Source organism: Poecilia mexicana, unplaced genomic scaffold, assembly GCF_051168715.1.
Source record: "Poecilia mexicana isolate PSO_F unplaced genomic scaffold, ASM5116871v1 scaffold_15, whole genome shotgun sequence".
Lineage (NCBI taxonomy): Eukaryota > Metazoa > Chordata > Actinopteri > Cyprinodontiformes > Poeciliidae > Poecilia > Poecilia mexicana.
Window position 1 is genome coordinate 30475000 of NW_028263384.1, and position 19036 is coordinate 30494035.

Genomic DNA, 19036 nt, shown 5'->3' on the forward strand with positions numbered 1-19036 from the left:
TTCTAAATTAAAGAAAAATCTGCATTTTCCTACTGGGCTTTCCTTGATAGGAAGTTCTGGTCGGTTTGGACCCGCCTGAACAGAATTGACTGGAATAAAAACCCGACACAGATGTTCGGTTCCGGTCCATGTTTTTATTTTGCTCTACGGATCGAGACAGGAAGTGACGTCTGTACAGCACAGGCCAGGTCCGGCCCGATCTGACCCGGTTCCAACTCAAAGCAAAGTGCGGTTGTATGGCTTCTTCCGGTTCTGAAGGTCCAACTGTATTTACAACAGAGTTCTGAGGTCCGGTCGGATCCGGTCCAGCTTATTTTCACGGAACCAGAAATTGCAGAGTCCTGGTACTGAAGTGGTTCTGTTTGCCCTGGACCAACCAGAACCGGTCCAGGTCTTCATCTGCAGCCTGAAGAAGAAGACTGGTTGGTCCAACAGAACTAGAAAGTTCCAGAACCAGACCAGCCCTGGTGGTACCTCTGTGACCCGGTTCTGGACAGCTCCTAGTGTCACCAGTCCTCAGGTACTGATCCAGTCTGAATCCGAACAGAACCCAGTTTGGTTCTGATGAGTCAGGGGAGAAAAGAACCCGACTCTCGATGAAGAGTTTGGTTCTGATCCGGTTCCCTCTGCTGCCAGCTGGAGGCAGATCAGAACCGGTCCGTTAACAGGAGAAAACTTTCATTCTGACGTTTTAACTTCTGGTTCTGATCGGGTTCTGAATCGGATCAGTTCTGTGAGCTTTCCTGATTCTTCTGCCTAAAATATCGGACCCTCCTCAGCAGAGATCCAGTACCGAATGGTTCAGGTTGTGACTGTCGCCCCCCCCAGTGGCAGCAACAGAGAACTACAGCCTGGTTCTGACCGAAACAATGAACAAACACACACACACACACACACACACACACACACACACACACACACAATCTGGTCAAATAAAAACAGGAGTGATACATCTTTCGGCACAGAGGATCTTTGGTTCCTCAGTTCCTGAATTCAGGATTCAATTTAAATTCTGTGAATGAATTTCACATCTGGATCATTTTTACTCCAAACCAGGTCCAGAACCGGAGGTTCTGCATCAGTTTTGACTGATCTGCAGGTTACATGGGAATCAGTTTTTGTCCCTAATGGTTCTCTGTACTTCCTGTTTGTCTCCAGCAGAACCTGAGGGAAGGAGACATGAAGGTTCTGGTCCAACAGTTCTGGAGGTTCTGGTTGTTTCCTCTCAGATTCCATCTGAGACGATGCAACTATAATTTCCTATGATGTGTTGGTGACCCTGAACACGCCGCTCTCAGCTTGCTGCCCTGAAATGACTAACAGGAAATAAAGCTTTTATTGTGAAAGGCTGGCGGCTGGAAGTGCTTCCTGGATGAGCGTCTGTTTTCCCGCCGACCTCGAACGTCTCACCGGGAGCAAAGTGCCTCAGCGTTTTGTCCGAATGCGCCTGAACGTTACGCCGCCTCCTCCTGCTTGCTGCTCTGCTTCTGAAGCTCCGCCCTCTGGCCGTTCTTTGGCCCCGCCCCCTCCTTGGCGCTGCTCTTCGTCACTGAGGATGAGGAGGAGGAGGGCGTGGCCTTCAGGCTGCGGGACGTCTTAGCGCCGCGGCTCTTGTCCCGGGCGGCAGCGGCGTCTTGGGGCAGCGAGGGGCTGGAGTGCGCCCTCTGCAGGCCGCCATCGCCGCACAGCCGTGCCTCGAAGGCGGCCAGGTCGGCGCCGCCATCCGCCATCTTGGCCCGCAGCAGCATGGCGTACGTCCCGTACCGCGTCTTCTGCAGGAGAGAGGAGCAGAACTGGGTCAAGAGCGGGTTCTGGTTCTGGTGAAACAGCCTGGGACTGAATACTTCAGTACCGATCCGACCGGTTCTGATCCGGTCTATCAGAACCACCAGTCCAACCAGGTCACAGAAAGCAGAAATTTCCTGACCCGGATCCTAGAATTAAACCTCTGTGGTTCTGGTTCTGATCGGACCTCTCGGACAAGCAGCAGCTTGTTGCCATGGTAACCGGCTGACGGTTCTGTCGGACCATCTGGCGCTCAGCAGACGGTGTTTTTCCCTCTCTGGCCCGGTTCTGCCGACCCGTCCTGCTCCAGCATTCAGAACATTCAGGAGGTTCTGGTTGGATCCACCAGAACCATTTGGACATGTTCAGAACCGCTCTGACCCGGTTGGACCCGGTGATTCTTCTGCTGCTGTTGGTCTTCAACCTGAGGAGTTCAGAACCAGAACCAGAACCCGACAACTCACCTCGAACTCCAGGTACTCCCTCCGCAGCTTTTGCTCCTCCAGCTCACGACCTTTGACCCTGCGGTCGGGCGTGGTGCCGGCGAGCTCCGTCAGCTCCAAGGAAACCGCCCGGAACCGGTTCTCATGGGCCTGGAGCTGCTCATCCTGGAGAGAGAGACACGGTGAGGACAGAACCAGAAGCCGACGGGTTCCGGTCAGGTTCTGGTTCCGGTCGGGTTCTGGTCCCTACCTGCGTCAGCTTGGTGTTGGACCCGGGCAGCAGCGGGCGGCTGAAGCGTTTCTGGGAGCCGATGGCGGCCGGGAACGGAGGAGCAGAGAACATGGCCGCCACGGCGTTGATCCTGGTGATCCATGACTGCATCTGCTCAGCGGTCCTGGAGGACCATAGAAGAAGAAGTCAGGGAGGAGATTACTGGACAATCAGAATACAGCGGCCATTTTATGTTCGATTTTAAAAAGCTTTTTCTGCTGTTTAACACCATTAGCATTTAAGCTAGCTTTAGCTTCTGACCTAGCTTTAGCCTTTTAGCTAATTTTACCTGTTAAATTGCTGTGACCGGTTAGCTCTGTCGGCTCCGTTCTGAACTCATCTCTAATTCTTTTGGGTTTTTGCACTGAACGTTTTCGCTCCTTTTTCCGGTTTTTCAGGATTTTGCTTTTATTATTCTGCCAATTTGTTACATTTCTAAAAGTCTTTTGCAGTTGACGTCAAATGCTACGACAATTTTCACCTAAAACATTCAGATTACAGCTTTCACCCCTAATGTCCTCTAGCGTCCCCGCCCCCATCATGTCCTCCGGACCAGCGGGGGCGCTGGCGGGGTTCCTTACGGCGCTTGCAGCAGGAAGACCCTCCAGTCGGCCGTCCTCAGGTAGAAGACGTTGGGTCTCTTGCGGTAGTCGGCGGCCCTCATGGCCAGGGCGTGGTGGACGGACACGGCGTTCTTCACGTCGTCCTCAGTCGGGTCTCGCTCCGTCCGGTACTCGTCCTGTGAGGACAAAAACGCACTGTGACCCGACCTGACCCAATACAGATGGGACGTGGTCCATCAGGAGGACCGGACATCTAGAAAGACCTCTGACCCTAACCGCTCCACTGATGAACCAACGAGATGCAGGGAGACAAAGTCCTCACCACTTTCGCGGTTCTGGATAAATCTGGATGTTTATCTGGATTCTCTGGACCTTCTGGTCTGAACTTCATCTCATTATCTTCACCAGAACCAGAACCTGATATAAATGTTGAGAAGTTCTTTGTCTCCCCCTGCTGCTTGCAGTCTGCAGTCTCACCACTAGGCGGAGCTCTGCAGGAGAAGAAGCTAGGGACTCTGGAAAACTAATCCAGTACCCTTTACCAGATCGCAGAAGGTCCAGACCACTAATGGATCAGAACCGGATGGCAGCGGTGTCTACTGCAGCAGGGGCTGATGGGAAACGCAGTCCAGGTGTTTTACCTTCTGCAGGTAGAGGACCAGACCCTTCAGCATGGCGTAGAAGGTTTTCCAGCCTCTCTTCCCCCGCGGAGCTGAAACAGAAACAACATGGAGCCAACGAGCAAGAGGAAGAGGAGGAGGAGTTGGAGGAGGATGAAGAGCAGCCCGTACTTCTCTTCCCGTCCGGGTCGGCGTGGACCTTCCTCACCAGGAAGCCACTCTTGTAGAGTTCACCGTCGGCCTGCTGGGCCACGCCCACCAGCGGGTTGCCACCGGCAACACGCCGCATGGTCTGGGAGGCGGAGTCAGTGCGGCCGTCGGCCAGCTCCGACGCCGACTTCCTCAGCTCCTCTTCATCGCTACAAGATGAAGAGTTTGGGTCAGATGGTTCTGGTTAGAGATCGAGATGCTCCGCCAGAACCAAGATGGAGAAACACCAGTCACCCAACCGCCATCCGACCATCATCCATCCAGACCCAGTGTCTGGGTTCTGGTTGGTGGAACCAGGGGAACCTTAATGCCAATCAGGACCCAGTTCTGTTTGGGTCCTGATTGTGTTCTGGTTCTGATTGGTGCTGCAGGTGGTGATTAACCATGAGGCTGTCATTAGGAGTCACACACACACACACACACACACACACACACACACACACACACACACACACACACACACACACACACACACACACACACACACACGCTGCCAGGGCTTTGGGATGCTGACCTGTAATTACAGCGGGCAGAGAAGCAGGAACAGTTGCCATGGCAACAGCAGCTTGAATAAGAGAGTGAGAGCGAAACGAGGAAACATGTTTACACTCACATGGTCCACTGCAGCTTCTCGTTCCTGATGGAGCTGTACAGCGTCTGCGGGGAGAGCAGAACCGGGTCAGAGAGGAAACGGGTCAGACAGGAAACGGGCCCTTCAGAACCGGGTCAGAGAGGAACTGGGTCAGACAGGAAACGGGCCCTTCAGAACCGGGTCAGACAGGAACCGGGCCCTTCAGAGCCGGGTCAGACAGGAACCGGACCTGACAAATGGAGGGTTCTGATCACCCGTGTGACCGGACCAATCATACAGGTCGGGTTAGTTCTTCAGCAAAGTGTCAGACCCGGTTCTGGTGTCCAATGGACCAGCTGTTTTATTGAACATCAGCTAAAGTTCCTGTTTGGGTCCAGAGGGGGCGCCACTCACCAGAACACCAGGATAGAGAATAGAGAGGAGAGGGTGAGTGACCAGAACCAGAACCAGAACTGTTCTGGACAGTTTCCAGACCGCAGAGACCACGGCTGACCAAACATGGAGGTCAGTTTTAATTGCATCTTGTGTTGATAATTTTACTTTTTATTTGTTTTTAATTTTTCTGTCAGCTTCACATCACTTCAGAAACCAAGATGGATTCTGTTTTTAACATAATGATGAATCATCAACATTTAACCCTCCACACTTAGAAACATTTCTGAAAAACTGCTACTTTAAAATAAGTTACCGTTATCTTAACTAGAAACGTAACCTGACGTTCTGCGCTAAAGACACGGAAGGAGAAATGTAGGAGACACCGACAATGTCACAACCTGCCTGAGATTATTATAACTCAGAGAGAGAGAGCTGTGAAACCAAATAAATATGTGAAACTTCAATGCCAGAGAAGAAAGCTAATGACATTTAAGCTAATGGCAATTAAGCTAGCAATATTTAAACTCACAACATTTAAGCAAGTAATATTTAAAAAAACAACGTTGAATGACAGATGTAATATTCGTCCAATCAGGTGTGGCCAAGAGGAACACCTTGTTGCTTGGAAACGCCCACTTGCTGCAGTCACACCACTGGATGTGAAGCGACCTGCATGTGCAGAATAACGTAGTTGTGATGAATGTTTGCACAGAAACGGAGGGGGCGTTACAAGAAAACGTAACGCCCCCACCGACCTGCAGGTGGCAGTAGAGCTGCAAACCTCTCCTGCCACCGTAGACCAGACGATACGTCGATGTTCAGATCTGAACTTTCTGAGCCAGGAGAGGCAGGAGTTGATGGGATTCACAGCCAGAAACACTTTTAAATTATTCTAATCCAATATAAAAGATTAGAATAATATGCTGACAAGATGTTAATATGCTTATTATCATCTTAACATGTTTATTAATATCTTTAGTTAATTAATCAAATTATTGCTGAAATTTGGACTTTTTGACCAGAATCCAAAGTTAAATTAATCAGATCGATTAATTTCTTCTCCCACGAATTGCTGCTGGTCTGTCAGCAGCAGGGGAATCGCTGCCCCCTGGTGGCTGCAGGGCAACATGCAGCTCTAAAAACCTGAAATATTTCATAAAACCTTTATTTTTTAATTATTTTAGGTATAATTTCAAATAGAAAATTCATCCCAGAAACGTAAATGTGTAAATTCTAACAGGACAGATTTGGAGGTTCTGTAGGTTCTGGACCTCCCGGTACTAGCTCTACCTTCTTCTTGCGGTTCTGCGGGTGCTGCTGCCGGTCCTGGCTCTTGCCCAGCAGGTCCGGGAACGCCAGCGGCTTCAAGGACCGGGACCGGGGTGCCCGCGGGTACCGGAAGTCTGACTCCCTGGAGTCCTGGCTAGCGCCGCTCCGGACCGAGCACAGCGAGCGCGAACGGTTCCGACCCGAGGAGTGAATGCTGTTGACTCCGATCATGGCCGATCCAGGTCGACTGTGGTCCGAATGGAGGCGGAGGGGTTCTGATCCGAATGGTGGGGGAACACAGTCTGGACGGAGCTGTTAGAGGTTCTGGTTCTGATGGATCTGGTTCCTCCAGCAGGTCCAGTCAGAGTTCTGGGTCGGTCCAGAAGCTTCCAGATCTGTTCTGGAGGAAACTCCTTCCTGGATTAGATCAAACTTCTGGTTTCTGAACCAAACTGTTTCTACTTCTTCAACGAGAATAAAAATATTTTAAATCGCTTTAATTCCAGTAATTTCAGATTTGAAGCAGAAATGAATCAGATTTCTGTTTTAGAGTCGGAGACGTTTCATTTCTGGGTTCATTTGGTGCAGAGATCGTTTCTTCTGATCGATGACGTATTTAAAGGTTTGATCAGACTTTCTGAAGGAGCCTCCTCTTCCTCTTCTTCCTCCCGTCTCGTTGAACAAACCCAGACTCTGCGCGGTCCCGGCGGTCCAGCCAGGTGGTTACCACGGCGATGTGACGCCTCGATCACCCAGACAAGCGCATCCCAACTCGGAGCGGCGGCAAGGAGAATCCCTGGACTGCAAATAAACGTGTGACGAAGGAGACGCATCAGCAGCGGCTAAAACCCAGAGGACGACGAAGAGGAGGAGAGAGAGGGAGACTGGGGCGAGCGAGCACACCCACACAGTCAGACGGAGAGAGAGTGAGGGAGAGGAAGGAGGATGAAGGTGGGGAGACAGAGGAGGAAAGTTTCTCCTGATCCGCCCTGAATCTGACACAATCCCTTCTCCTCTTCCTCAGCTGTTTATTTCCGCCTCTTCCTCCTCCTCTTCCTCCTGCAGGAGAATCCCTCGTCTTCTTCAGGTGATCTCAGTCCTCCGCCTCTTCCTCAAACTGAACTGTTAAGGACTGTTTACCTTCCTCCTCCTCCTCTTCCTCCTCTCTCTCTCTCTCTCTCTCAATGCGCATTTTCTCTGACCTCAGCAGCCAATCAGAGGACAGAGGCAGCAGCTAAGGCCCGCCCCCGGCTGCCAGTCATGAGCTGAATGTAGATGAAGCTCAGCCATGAAGAAGAGCATTGTTATCATTTCAGAACTGAAAATTAAACTATTCATTTTACTTTAATGTTTTAAAACCTAATTTTTATTGCTATCTAATTTCTCCTCACAATATAAAATGGTTTTGAATGTTTTTATTTTTGTATTTTCTTTTATTTTAAATATTTTTGTGGAAATATCAACAATATTTTAACAGAAATTTGTAATAATTTGTTGTAAATTAAATTAAAATGCAATTTAAAAAAACATAAATCAATGAGCTGCAATTTTAACTGAAAAGTTTTAAATATTCCATATTGAGTTATTAAAGTTAAATGTATAAATTGGGTGAATTATGTCACAAATGAGAAATAATGTGTTGTGGTGTCTAGACAGTGATGAAGACCTGCTGACGTAAAACTTAACCGGGATTTAAGGCTCCTGCCATTTCACCTTCCTGACAAACCAACACCAACCAACACCGTGGTTAGTCAGGAAGATCTGACCCACATCTTCCCAGGCTCCGCCCCACAACTCCACAGGCTCCGCCCCACAACTCCACATGCTCCGCCCCAATCTCCATTAGCCCCACCCTGGATTTCATTAGGCTAATCTAATCTCCCTACAATTTGTCCCAGACCTTCAGTCTGGAACTAGACCAGTGTCACATTCAGGTCACTGGTTTCCAGTCAGTTTGAGAGTTCATATTATCATTTTAAAGAGTCTTCATGGACTAGAACCACAGGAGAAGTTTTAGTCTTGGACACCAAAACATTGAGATCATCAAACATATGAATGTGGCTTCATCTCCATGCTCCTGTGTTGCTCAGACAGGTTTTTAAGCGTTATTTAGATTAATTCTCTGATCAGATTTTGTTCTCTCATTACACTGAATAAATAATGTTTATAAAGTAAGTCGTTTAACTGCGAAGAGATTTCAGCAGAAGTTTCTTGTTTCTTCTTGCAAACACTGATGGAGGATCAGACCAGGAAGAGGAGAGCAAATTATTCCTGTTTTTCTGCCTCTCAGTCAGTCTGAGTTGCTGCCCACACACTCTCTGCTCCAGCCGTCCAACCAGCCGACAGCTCAGCAAACGCTCCACACACACATTGGCAACACACATGATGATGATGAGCATGATGGAGGTGAAGAGGTGACGCAGATTCATGTCGATCGCTCCGAGGCTGAGGTGGAACCAACCCACTCAGACATGAACACATACCAGACAGACAGAACTACCCACAGCAGCCATGAGAACTGGTCTGAGTGCAAACAGTGATGCTGTCGCTAAGGCAACGTGCTGCGGATGAAATGTCCCAGTCCATCATGTCCAATACGTCTATGGACCCGGACCCACTTAAAGTTTGTGTCCCCAAAAAGATGAGTTTAGGTTGATGTGATGTCCAGACGAGAGAGAAAAACAGGTCTGTACGTGTGTGTGTGTGTGTGTGTGTGTGTGTTTAAAGTTGGGATATTTCTAGATCACATGTGTCAAACTCAAGGCCCGTGGCCCCCAGCGTTTTATAGGTCTATGATTGACTTAAAATATGTTTTGAGCACGAACTGACTAGAAACTACATCTCCCACAATGCATTCCGATTGTTACCAGCCAACATTACGGCTTCTTGCCACTAGAGAGCAGCAGAGTCACCTCAAGCTGCTTATTGGTTTTACCAGCGAATAAGCTGGTAACTTCAGCTTATTCGCTTGTCTCAACAAGCTAACAAGATGTTAGCTTGTTGAGACGTCAACAAGCTAACATCAAAACGTCCAAGAAAAGAAAAATTGATTTACAAGTAAGACTGAAGGAAGATGTGTGCGAGTTGGTGTCAGGGCGGCAGGTGGCGCTAGACTTTTTTTGTTATCCGTTATCTTGACCGACAACATAAAAAAAAAATCGGTCATGTACTATTTTTATCCTGAAATTACAATCATATTAACATCGGCTATTTAGTCGCATTTTATGCGGTTTAGTTAATATTCACCGTGAATCCAGATCCCATCACAGATTAAGCAGATAAATGCATCTACATTTTCTCGTAGTGACAAAAACCACTGACTGAGGCCCCAATAACTTTTAATAAATTAAATTAAGCGACTTCACTTAAATTAGCATCACTTCACCCGCTGGGGTCTGAACGCACTTCCTCCTGGTTCCCATCTGCAGTTGGATCTGTCTGATCCAAACAGATCAACTGAACTCTGAGTGTTTTACCTTGCGTGGTCCGGTGTGAGCTTTTACCAGGAGATTTATATTTATATATATCTCCTGGTAAAAATATATATATATATAAAATATATATATATATATATATATATATATATATATATATATATATATATATATATATATATATATATATATATATATATATATATACACTGAGCTGACTGTATAGCTCAGTGGGTAAGACACCAGTCTACCACCTGGGAGACCGGGGTTCGAATCCAGGTTGGGGCAAGTTACAACAGTGCAATTGAGCTATGCAGTGTGGGTCCCTAGGCAAGACCCTTGGAGCTATATAGCCTACCTCATACAATGAGAGACATTGATAAGCACGACATGCCGGCTCAGACGTCGCCCGGCCAAACAAGGTCTGCGTCAGGTGCTGGGGAACCAGAGCACCTTGATGAAAAATGGGCTACTGGAACAAGACGGAAATGGGCGAGAGACGAAAACATGGATCTGTTGGAATGCTACTACTCAAGTAACCCTAGTCAGAGGGGTTACATGCAAAGACTGAGGATGGAATGGTTACTTCGACACCCACAGTCTACAATGACTGCCAAACAACTAGTAGCTCAGTGTTCCAACATCCGCAAACGGCAACTGCTATCACAACTTGAGATTGACGAGGTACAACACAAATGCTACGGCAAAAGGGAGGAGCCCAAAGGTAAGGTCAGGGGGGAGTTAACTACTCCCCACCCCGAGACTGGGTATGCAGCCCCAGTAATGAACGAACTATCAAAGCTGAACGAGACAGCAACTGACCTGAGAGAGAGAATCATGGCCCGAATGAACACCAGGCAACCCCGACGCCAATTACAACGGCTGAGTGAAGTACCATCAGAAAGTCTCATTCAAGATGTGAATGCAGCATTGAGAACAATCCCTACCAACACCATAACAGAAACCAATGAGCTGATATACAACTCAGCATCAGTGATCCTTGAAATGCTCGGCTATAAGAGCAACTATGAGACCCAATATCCATCATGGAAAAGACGGTTAGAGGCTAAGATCAAGATAACAAGGAGGGAAGTGAGCCAGCTGTCAGAGCTCCTAAGGGGTGCAATGAAAAGATCAGTACCCAAGAAGTACAGCCAGATGCCCATACCTGAAGCACTCGAAACTGCCAAACAAAGGCTCCAAGCCTTGGCCAGCCGCCTAAAGAGATACACAAGAGAGAATGAAGCCAGGAGGATCAACCGGCTCTTCTCCACCCAACCAGCTAAAGTGTACTCTCAATGGCAGGGTACTAACAACAGAGCAGACCCACCAAGGCTGGAGACTGAACAATACTGGAAAGGCATATGGGAAAGGGAGGCGTCCCACAACAGCAAGGCACAGTGGCTAACCTCTCTACGAGAGGACCACAGCAACCTCCCTGAACAAGCCCCGGTAACCATCACTGTGGCAGATGTCCAAGAAAGAGTCTCGGGTATGAAAAACTGGACAGCACCAGGGCCTGACATGATCCATGCCTACTGGCTAAAGAAACTCACTGCCCTCCATGAGCGACTGGCAGCTCAACTGAACCAGCTGCTACAGAATGGGACTCACCCTGAATGGTTAACTGAAGGGCGCACAATCCTGATCCAGAAGGATCCCTCAAAGGGCTCAGTCCCATCCAACTATCGGCCAATAACCTGTCTCTCTACAACATGGAAGCTCATGTCAGGCATCATAGCGGCTAAGATAAGCGGACACATGGATAAATACATGAGCACGGCACAGAAGGGCATCGGCATAAATAGTAGAGGAGCCAAACACCAACTCCTTGTAGACCACACAGTCGCCCGAGACTGCAAAACCCGACACACCAACCTGTGCACCGCTTGGATTGATTACAAGAAAGCCTATGACTCAATGCCACACACCTGGATCATTGAATGCTTAGAGATGTACAACATCAATAGGACTCTAAGAGCCTTCATTGCAAACTCGATGGGGCTGTGGAAAACCACCCTTGAAGCCAACTGCAAACCGCTTGCACAAGTGTCCATCAAATGTGGCATATACCAAGGAGATGCTCTGTCCCCACTGCTGTTCTGCATAGGCCTGAACCCCCTCAGCCAAATCATCAACAAGACTGGCTACGGATACCGACTTAAGAATGGGGCCACAATCAGTCACCTCCTCTACATGGATGACATCAAGCTGTACGCCAAGAGCGAGCGAGACATCGACTCACTGATCCACACCACCAGGATCTACAGCACTGACATTGGGATGTCATTCGGACTAGAGAAGTGTGGCCGGATGGTTACAAAGAGAGGGAAGGTCGTCCGCACAGAAGGGGTCTCACTCCCAGAGGGAACGATAGCAGACATAGAGCACAGCTACAAGTACCTGGGAATACCACAAGCAAATGGCAACCTCGATGAGGTCACAAGGAAAGGAGCCACAGCCAAATACCTCCAACGAATAAGGCAAGTCCTGAGAAGCCAGCTCAATGGCAAGAACAAGATCCGTGCAATAAACAGCTATGCCTTACCAGTAATCAGATACCCTGCCGGAATAATTAGCTGGCCAATGGAAGAGATGAAGGCCACGGATGTTAAGACTCGGAAGCTACTAACCATGCATGGAGGGTTCCACCCCAAATCCAGCACCCTGAGACTGTACACGAGCCGTAAGGAAGGAGGCAGAGGACTAGTGAGTGTGAGAGCCACTGTCCAGGATGAAACATCTAAGATCCATAAATACATCAAGGACAAAGCCTCAACGGACGATGTGCTCAGCGAATGTCTCAGGCAATGGGGAACAGAGGACGAGGTGCTGGAGGAACCATCATGGGAAGACAAGCCCCTACATGGGATGTACCACCGACAAATAACTGAAGTGGCTGATATCAGGAAATCCTACCAATGGCTGGAGAAAGCTGGACTCAAGGACAGCACGGAGGCCCTCATCCTGGCCGCTCAGGAACAGGCCCTAAACACCAGAGCAATAGAAGCTCAGATCTACCACACCAGACAAGACCCAAGGTGTAGGTTGTGCAAGGAGGCCTCTGAGACAGTCCAGCACATAACAGCAGGGTGCAAGATGCTGGCAGGGAAAGCGTACATGGAACGACATAACCAAGTGGCGGGCATAGTGTACAGGAACATCTGTGCAGAATATGGACTGGAAGCCCCGAGGTCAAAATGGGGGACACCCCCAAAGGTGGTGGAGAATGACCGAGCTAAGATCCTGTGGGACTTCCAGATCCAGACAGACAAGATGGTAATGTCGAACCAACCGGACATTGTGGTGGTGGATAAAGAACAGAGGAAAGCCGTTGTGGTGGATGTAGCAATACCAAGTGACCACAACATCAGGAAAAAGGAGCATGAGAAACTGGAGAAATACCAGGGCCTCAGAGAGGAACTGGAGAAGGCCTGGAAGGTGAAGACCACAGTGGTGCCTGTGGTCATCGGGGCCCTCGGGGCAGTCACCCCCAAACTGGAGCAGTGGCTCAAACAGATCCCAGGAACAACATCAGACATCTCAGTCCAGAAATGTGCAGTTCTAGGCACAGCCAAGATACTGCGCAGAACCCTCAAGCTCCCAGGCCTCTGGTAGAGGACCCGAGCTCAGAGGATGAAAGAGACCACCCACGGAGGGTGAGAGGGGAATTATATATATATATATATATATATATATATATATATATATATATCACCACTGAGCTGACTGTATAGCTCAGTGGGTAAGACACCAGTCTACCACCTGGGAGACCGGGGTTCGAATCCAGGTTGGGGCAAGTTACAACAGTGCAATTGAGCTATGCAGTGTGGGTCCCTAGGCAAGACCCTTGGAGCTATATAGCCTACCTCATACAATGAGAGACACTGATAAGCATGACATGCCGGCTCAGACGTCGCCCGGCCAAACAAGGTCTGCGTCAGGTGCTGGGGAACCAGAGCACCTTGATGAAAAATGGGCTACTGGAACAAGACGGAAATGGGCGAGAGACGAAAACATGGATCTGTTGGAATGCTACTACTCAAGTAACCCTAGTCAGAGGGGTTACATGCAAAGACTGAGGGTGGAATGGTTACTTCGACACCCACAGTCTACAATGACTGCCAAACAACTAGTAGCTCAGTGCTCCAACATCCGCAAACGGCAACTGCTATCACAACTTGAGATTGACGAGGTACAACACAAATGCTACGGCATAAGGGAGGAGCCCAAAGGTAAGGTCAGGGGGGAGTTAACTACTCCCCACCCCGAGACTGGGTATGCAGCCCCAGTAATGAACGAACTATCAAAGCTGAACGAGACAGCAACTGACCTGAGAGAGAGAATCGTGGCCCGAATGAACACCAGGCAACCCCGACGCCAATTACAACGGCTGAGTGAAGTACCATCAGAAAGTCTCATTGAAGATGTGAATGCAGCATTGAGAACAATCCCTACCAACACCATAACAGAAACCAATGAGCTGATATACAACTCAGCATCAGTGATCCTTGAAATGCTCGGCTATAAGAGCAACCATGAGACCCAATATCCATCATGGAAAAGACGGTTAGAGGCTAAGATCAAGATAACAAGGAGGGAAGTGAGCCAGCTGTCAGAGCTCCTAAGGGGTGCAATGAAAAGATCAGTACCCAAGAAGTACAGCCAGATGCCCATACCTGAAGCACTCGAAACTGCCAAACAAAGGCTCCAAGCCTTGGCCAGCCGCCTAAAGAGATACACAAGAGAGAATGAAGCCAGGAGGATCAACCGGCTCTTCTCCACCCAACCAGCTAAAGTGTACTCTCAATGGCAGGGTACTAACAACAGAGCAGACCCACCAAGGCTGGAGACTGAACAATACTGGAAAGGCATATGGGAAAGGGAGGCGTCCCACAACAGCAAGGCACAGTGGCTAACCTCTCTACGAGAGGACCACAGCAACCTCCCTGAACAAGCCCCGGTAACCATCACTGTGGCAGATGTCCAAGAAAGAGTCTCGGGTATGAAAAACTGGACAGCACCAGGGCCTGACATGATCCATGCCTACTGGCTAAAGAAACTCACTGCCCTCCATGAGCTACTGGCAGCTCAACTGAACCAGCTGCTACAGAATGGGACTCACCCTGAATGGTTAACTGAAGGGCGCACAATCCTGATCCAGAAGGATCCCTCAAAGGGCTCAGTCCCATCCAACTATCGGCCAATAACCTGTCTCTCTACAACATGGAAGCTCATGTCAGGCATCATAGCGGCTAAGATAAGCGGACACATGGATAAATACATGAGCACGGCACAGAAGGGCATCGGCATAAATAGTAGAGGAGCCAAACACCAACTCCTTGTAGACCACACAGTCGCCCGAGACTGCAAAACCCGACACACCAACCTGTGCACCGCTTGGATTGATTACAAGAAAGCCTATGACTCAATGCCACACACCTGGATCATTGAATGCTTAGAGATGTACAACATCAATAGGACTCTAAGAGCCTTCATTGCAAACTCGATGGGGCTGTGGAAAACCACCCTTGAAGCCAACTGCAAACCGCTTGCACAAGTGTCCATCAAATGTGGCATATACCAAGGAGATGCTCTGTCCCCACTGCTGTTCTGCATAGGCCTGAACCCCCTCAGCCAAATCATCAACAAGACTGGCTACGGATACCGACTTAAGAATGGGGCCACAATCAGTCACCTCCTCTACATGGATGACATCAAGCTGTACGCCAAGAGCGAGCGAGACATCGACTCACTGATCCACACCACCAGGATCTACAGCACTGACATTGGGATGTCATTCGGACTAGAGAAGTGTGGCCGGATGGTTACAAAGAGAGGGAAGGTCGTCCGCACAGAAGGGGTCTCACTCCCAGAGGGAACGATAGCAGACATAGAGCACAGCTACAAGTACCTGGGAATACCACAAGCAAATGGCAACCTCGATGAGGTCACAAGGAAAGGAGCCACAGCCAAATACCTCAAACGAATAAGGCAAGTCCTGAGAAGCCAGCTCAATGGCAAGAACAAGATCCGTGCAATAAACAGCTATGCCTTACCAGTAATCAGATACCCTGCCGGAATAATTAGCTGGCCAATGGAAGAGATGAAGGCCACGGATGTTAAGACTCGGAAGCTACTAACCATGCATGGAGGGTTCCACCCCAAATCCAGCACCCTGAGACTGTACACGAGCCGTAAGGAAGGAGGCAGAGGACTAGTGAGTGTGAGAGCCACTATCCAGGATGAAACATCTAAGATCCATAAATACATCAAGGACAAAGCCTCAACGGACGATGTGCTCAGCGAATGTCTCAGGCAATGGGGAACAGAGGACGAGGTGCTGGAGGAACCATCATGGGAAGACAAGCCCCTACATGGGATGTACCACCGACAAATAACTGAAGTGGCTGATATCAGGAAATCCTACCAATGGCTGGAGAAAGCTGGACTCAAGGACAGCACGGAGGCCCTCATCCTGGCCGCCCAGGAACAGGCCCTAAACACCAGAGCAATAGAAGCTCAGATCTACCACACCAGACAAGACCCAAGGTGTAGGTTGTGCAAGGAGGCCTCTGAGACAGTCCAGCACATAACAGCAGGTTGCAAGATGCTGGCAGGGAAAGCGTACATGGAACGACATAACCAAGTGGCGGGCATAGTGTACAGGAACATCTGTGCAGAATATGGACTGGAAGCCCCGAGGTCAAAATGGGGGACACCCCCAAAGGTGGTGGAGAATGACCGAGCTAAGATCCTGTGGGACTTCCAGATCCAGACAGACAAGATGGTAATGTCGAACCAACCGGACATTGTGGTGGTGGATAAAGAACAGAGGAAAGCCGTTGTGGTGGATGTAGCAATACCAAGTGACCACAACATCAGGAAAAAGGAGCATGAGAAACTGGAGAAATACCAGGGCCTCAGAGAGGAACTGGAGAAGGCCTGGAAGGTGAAGACCACAGTGGTGCCTGTGGTCATCGGGGCCCTCGGGGCAGTCACCCCCAAACTGGAGCAGTGGCTCAAACAGATCCCAGGAACAACATCAGACATCTCAGTCCAGAAATGTGCAGTTCTAGGCACAGCCAAGATACTGCGCAGAACCCTCAAGCTCCCAGGCCTCTGGTAGAGGACCCGAGCTCAGAGGATGAAAGAGACCACCCACGGAGGGTGAGAGGGGAATTTTTTTTTTTTTATATATATATATATATATATATATATATATATATATATATATATATATATATATTTTTTTTTTTTTTTTTTTTTTTGCGTGGTTTCGCTTCTCCGAAACGGACAGATGTCTCGTCTGCAGCTCCTCCAGAGCGGCTCTCCTGGGTAACTTGAACCCAGAAGGCTCCATTTGTTAAATCCACTGGATGAGTTACTTCCAGCGGTTTCTAATTCTTCGCAGTCCGTAGTGGTTGAGCAGCGGACTGCGCATATTACAGTCTAATGAACTTCTGCATCGTCATTTATTCCCTCAAGATAAACTACAGCTCCTCAAATGGATTAACACAACGTTGCATTCTCTTTAGTTTTCTCTGGTCTGGAATGGAGACTTGAATTTAACGGCCATTTCAACCAAAGGTTTGTAATGCACTTCCTAACCAGACGCTCCAAAGCGTCCGGTCCATAACTCTTCAACACGCCGTCAGCTCCGGTCAGAAAGACGCATTTAGTTCAGAGACCATGAGATGATATTCAGAAAGGATTTTTTTTAATTAATTGGTTTCAGTTGCCTCTGAGACTAAATCTTTGCGTAAAGTCTATAATGTCTGCCCATGTGAACCAGTCAAGGGTATTAATTAGAACCTGTCAAATGACGGATGGGCTTTAAATTTTCTGGCTGTTTAAAAAAATAACCGGTCAAATACGGAAAATATTCGGTTAACGGACCTCTGTGTCGGGGTGAAGAGGATCAGCTTTGCGTTCAAGGACATCACCTAATTGTTTTGTTGTTATGTGAAATACATGTTGGCTGTGTAATAAAAAAAGTTTTGTGAATGCAGTTGAGAGTTGACATCAAAACTTATTTTTATCATTTGTTCGCTCACCTTTAAACAACTGATTTAAATATTGTAATTTTTAAACTGAGCAGTAATTTTACATCCATGGAAACTCAAATGTAACATTTAAAACTTCAATACATAAAATCAGTTATTTAACAATATGAGGTGTTTCATTTATTTTTAACATTATATTTTCATACATTTATGCTAGAGGTGCCCAAGTCTAGTTTTCCAGAGCTACCATCTGCAGCTTTAGATGGTTCCTTCTCTAACACACCTGGACCATTGACTCATTATAAGCCTCTACAGAACTGAATGAGGGAAGTCAACCTTTTGTCTGGGGTGTTTTAGCAGGGATGCCCTCCTGATTTGTACCGTCAATGTGGCCCGTTGAGGGGGGCCAATATGCTGAAGTGGCCCTCGGTGAAATTCAGTTTGACACCCCTGATCTAGATTATCAGAACCAAAGCAACCTAACACAAAACATTTCTAATTTACAAAAAAAAAAAAAAAAATCACCATTACGAGGGATTTATGGATTGTCAGGACATTTTAAGAGTATAAAAATGTTTAAATTATAAAAAACATTTATTTCATGAGGACATTTTACCATTCTGACATTAGTGTATCATGGGGACACTTCCAAATTGTGAGGACAATGTCTTTTTTGTTTTGTTATGAGGACATTTAAGCATTACATTTTATCAGTTTGAGGAAAATGACTGATGTCGGCTTTGTGGATTTTAAGGACTTTTTAAATTTGATGTTTTAAATTTAACTGTTATCTACTTATTGTGGATGTAGCCATGAAGCACTTTGTTCAGCACACAAATACTTTTAAACCTACTATGTAAATAAATTAACAGAAATAAACATGAATATTTTTAAAAGATGACTAATCTTAAATTGTGAGCAAACTCTTTCACCTTCAGGGTTTCTCTGGATTATGAAAAGATGAAAACATTAATGTATAATAATAATAATAATAATAATAATAATAATAATACTTCCGTTTTGTAAAAAATGTAGTTTTATCATGGCTGTTTGTTAAATTGAGAACATCCCATAGTTAATATGGGATAATAATAATAATAATACAGAAAGAACTTTAGGATGTTTCAAGCTTAGACATTCTATGCGACAGCAGCAGCTGATTGCTGTGACAGAAATGTAAACAATGGAGGGAGATGCGCATTTTGTTGCTGGAAAAACAGGAAATCTAAAATCCTATTTATAGTTTTCTACACAATAGTGGACCACACAAAAACACGCAAACATTACGAAATTTTTTTTTTGTACTGTTGTAACTATTTAAAAATCTCCCCTTCAATTTAACCTTATAAGTGGAGACACATTGTTGATGTTACTATTATAAAATAGCTTACAATTAAGTTTTGGCAAAGCTCAAAGTAATTTTCACAGGTGGCGGGGCGTGGTTGTTAGCAGCTGCTGAAAGTAACTA

The 19036-nt window shown here is 47.4% G+C and overlaps 1 protein-coding gene across 2 annotated transcripts in view; it reads right to left on the minus strand.

The window, feature by feature from the left end:
- Positions 1-114: 114 nt before the first annotated feature.
- psda (pleckstrin and Sec7 domain containing a) overlaps positions 115-19036 on the minus strand; it is a 40239-nt gene continuing 21317 nt past the window's right edge. For both annotated transcript variants that reach the window (XM_088013355.1, XM_014967857.2), the window contains 7 exons: positions 4506-4549; positions 3854-4041; positions 3704-3774; positions 3081-3238; positions 2479-2623; positions 2250-2393; positions 115-1772 (listed from right to left, as the gene is read on the minus strand). In XM_088013355.1, coding sequence (XP_087869481.1) covers positions 1455-1772; positions 2250-2393; positions 2479-2623; positions 3081-3238; positions 3704-3774; positions 3854-4041; positions 4506-4549 — 1068 coding nt within the window. In that variant the 3' untranslated portion in view covers positions 115-1454. The remainder of the gene's footprint in view (positions 1773-2249; positions 2394-2478; positions 2624-3080; positions 3239-3703; positions 3775-3853; positions 4042-4505; positions 4550-19036) is intronic.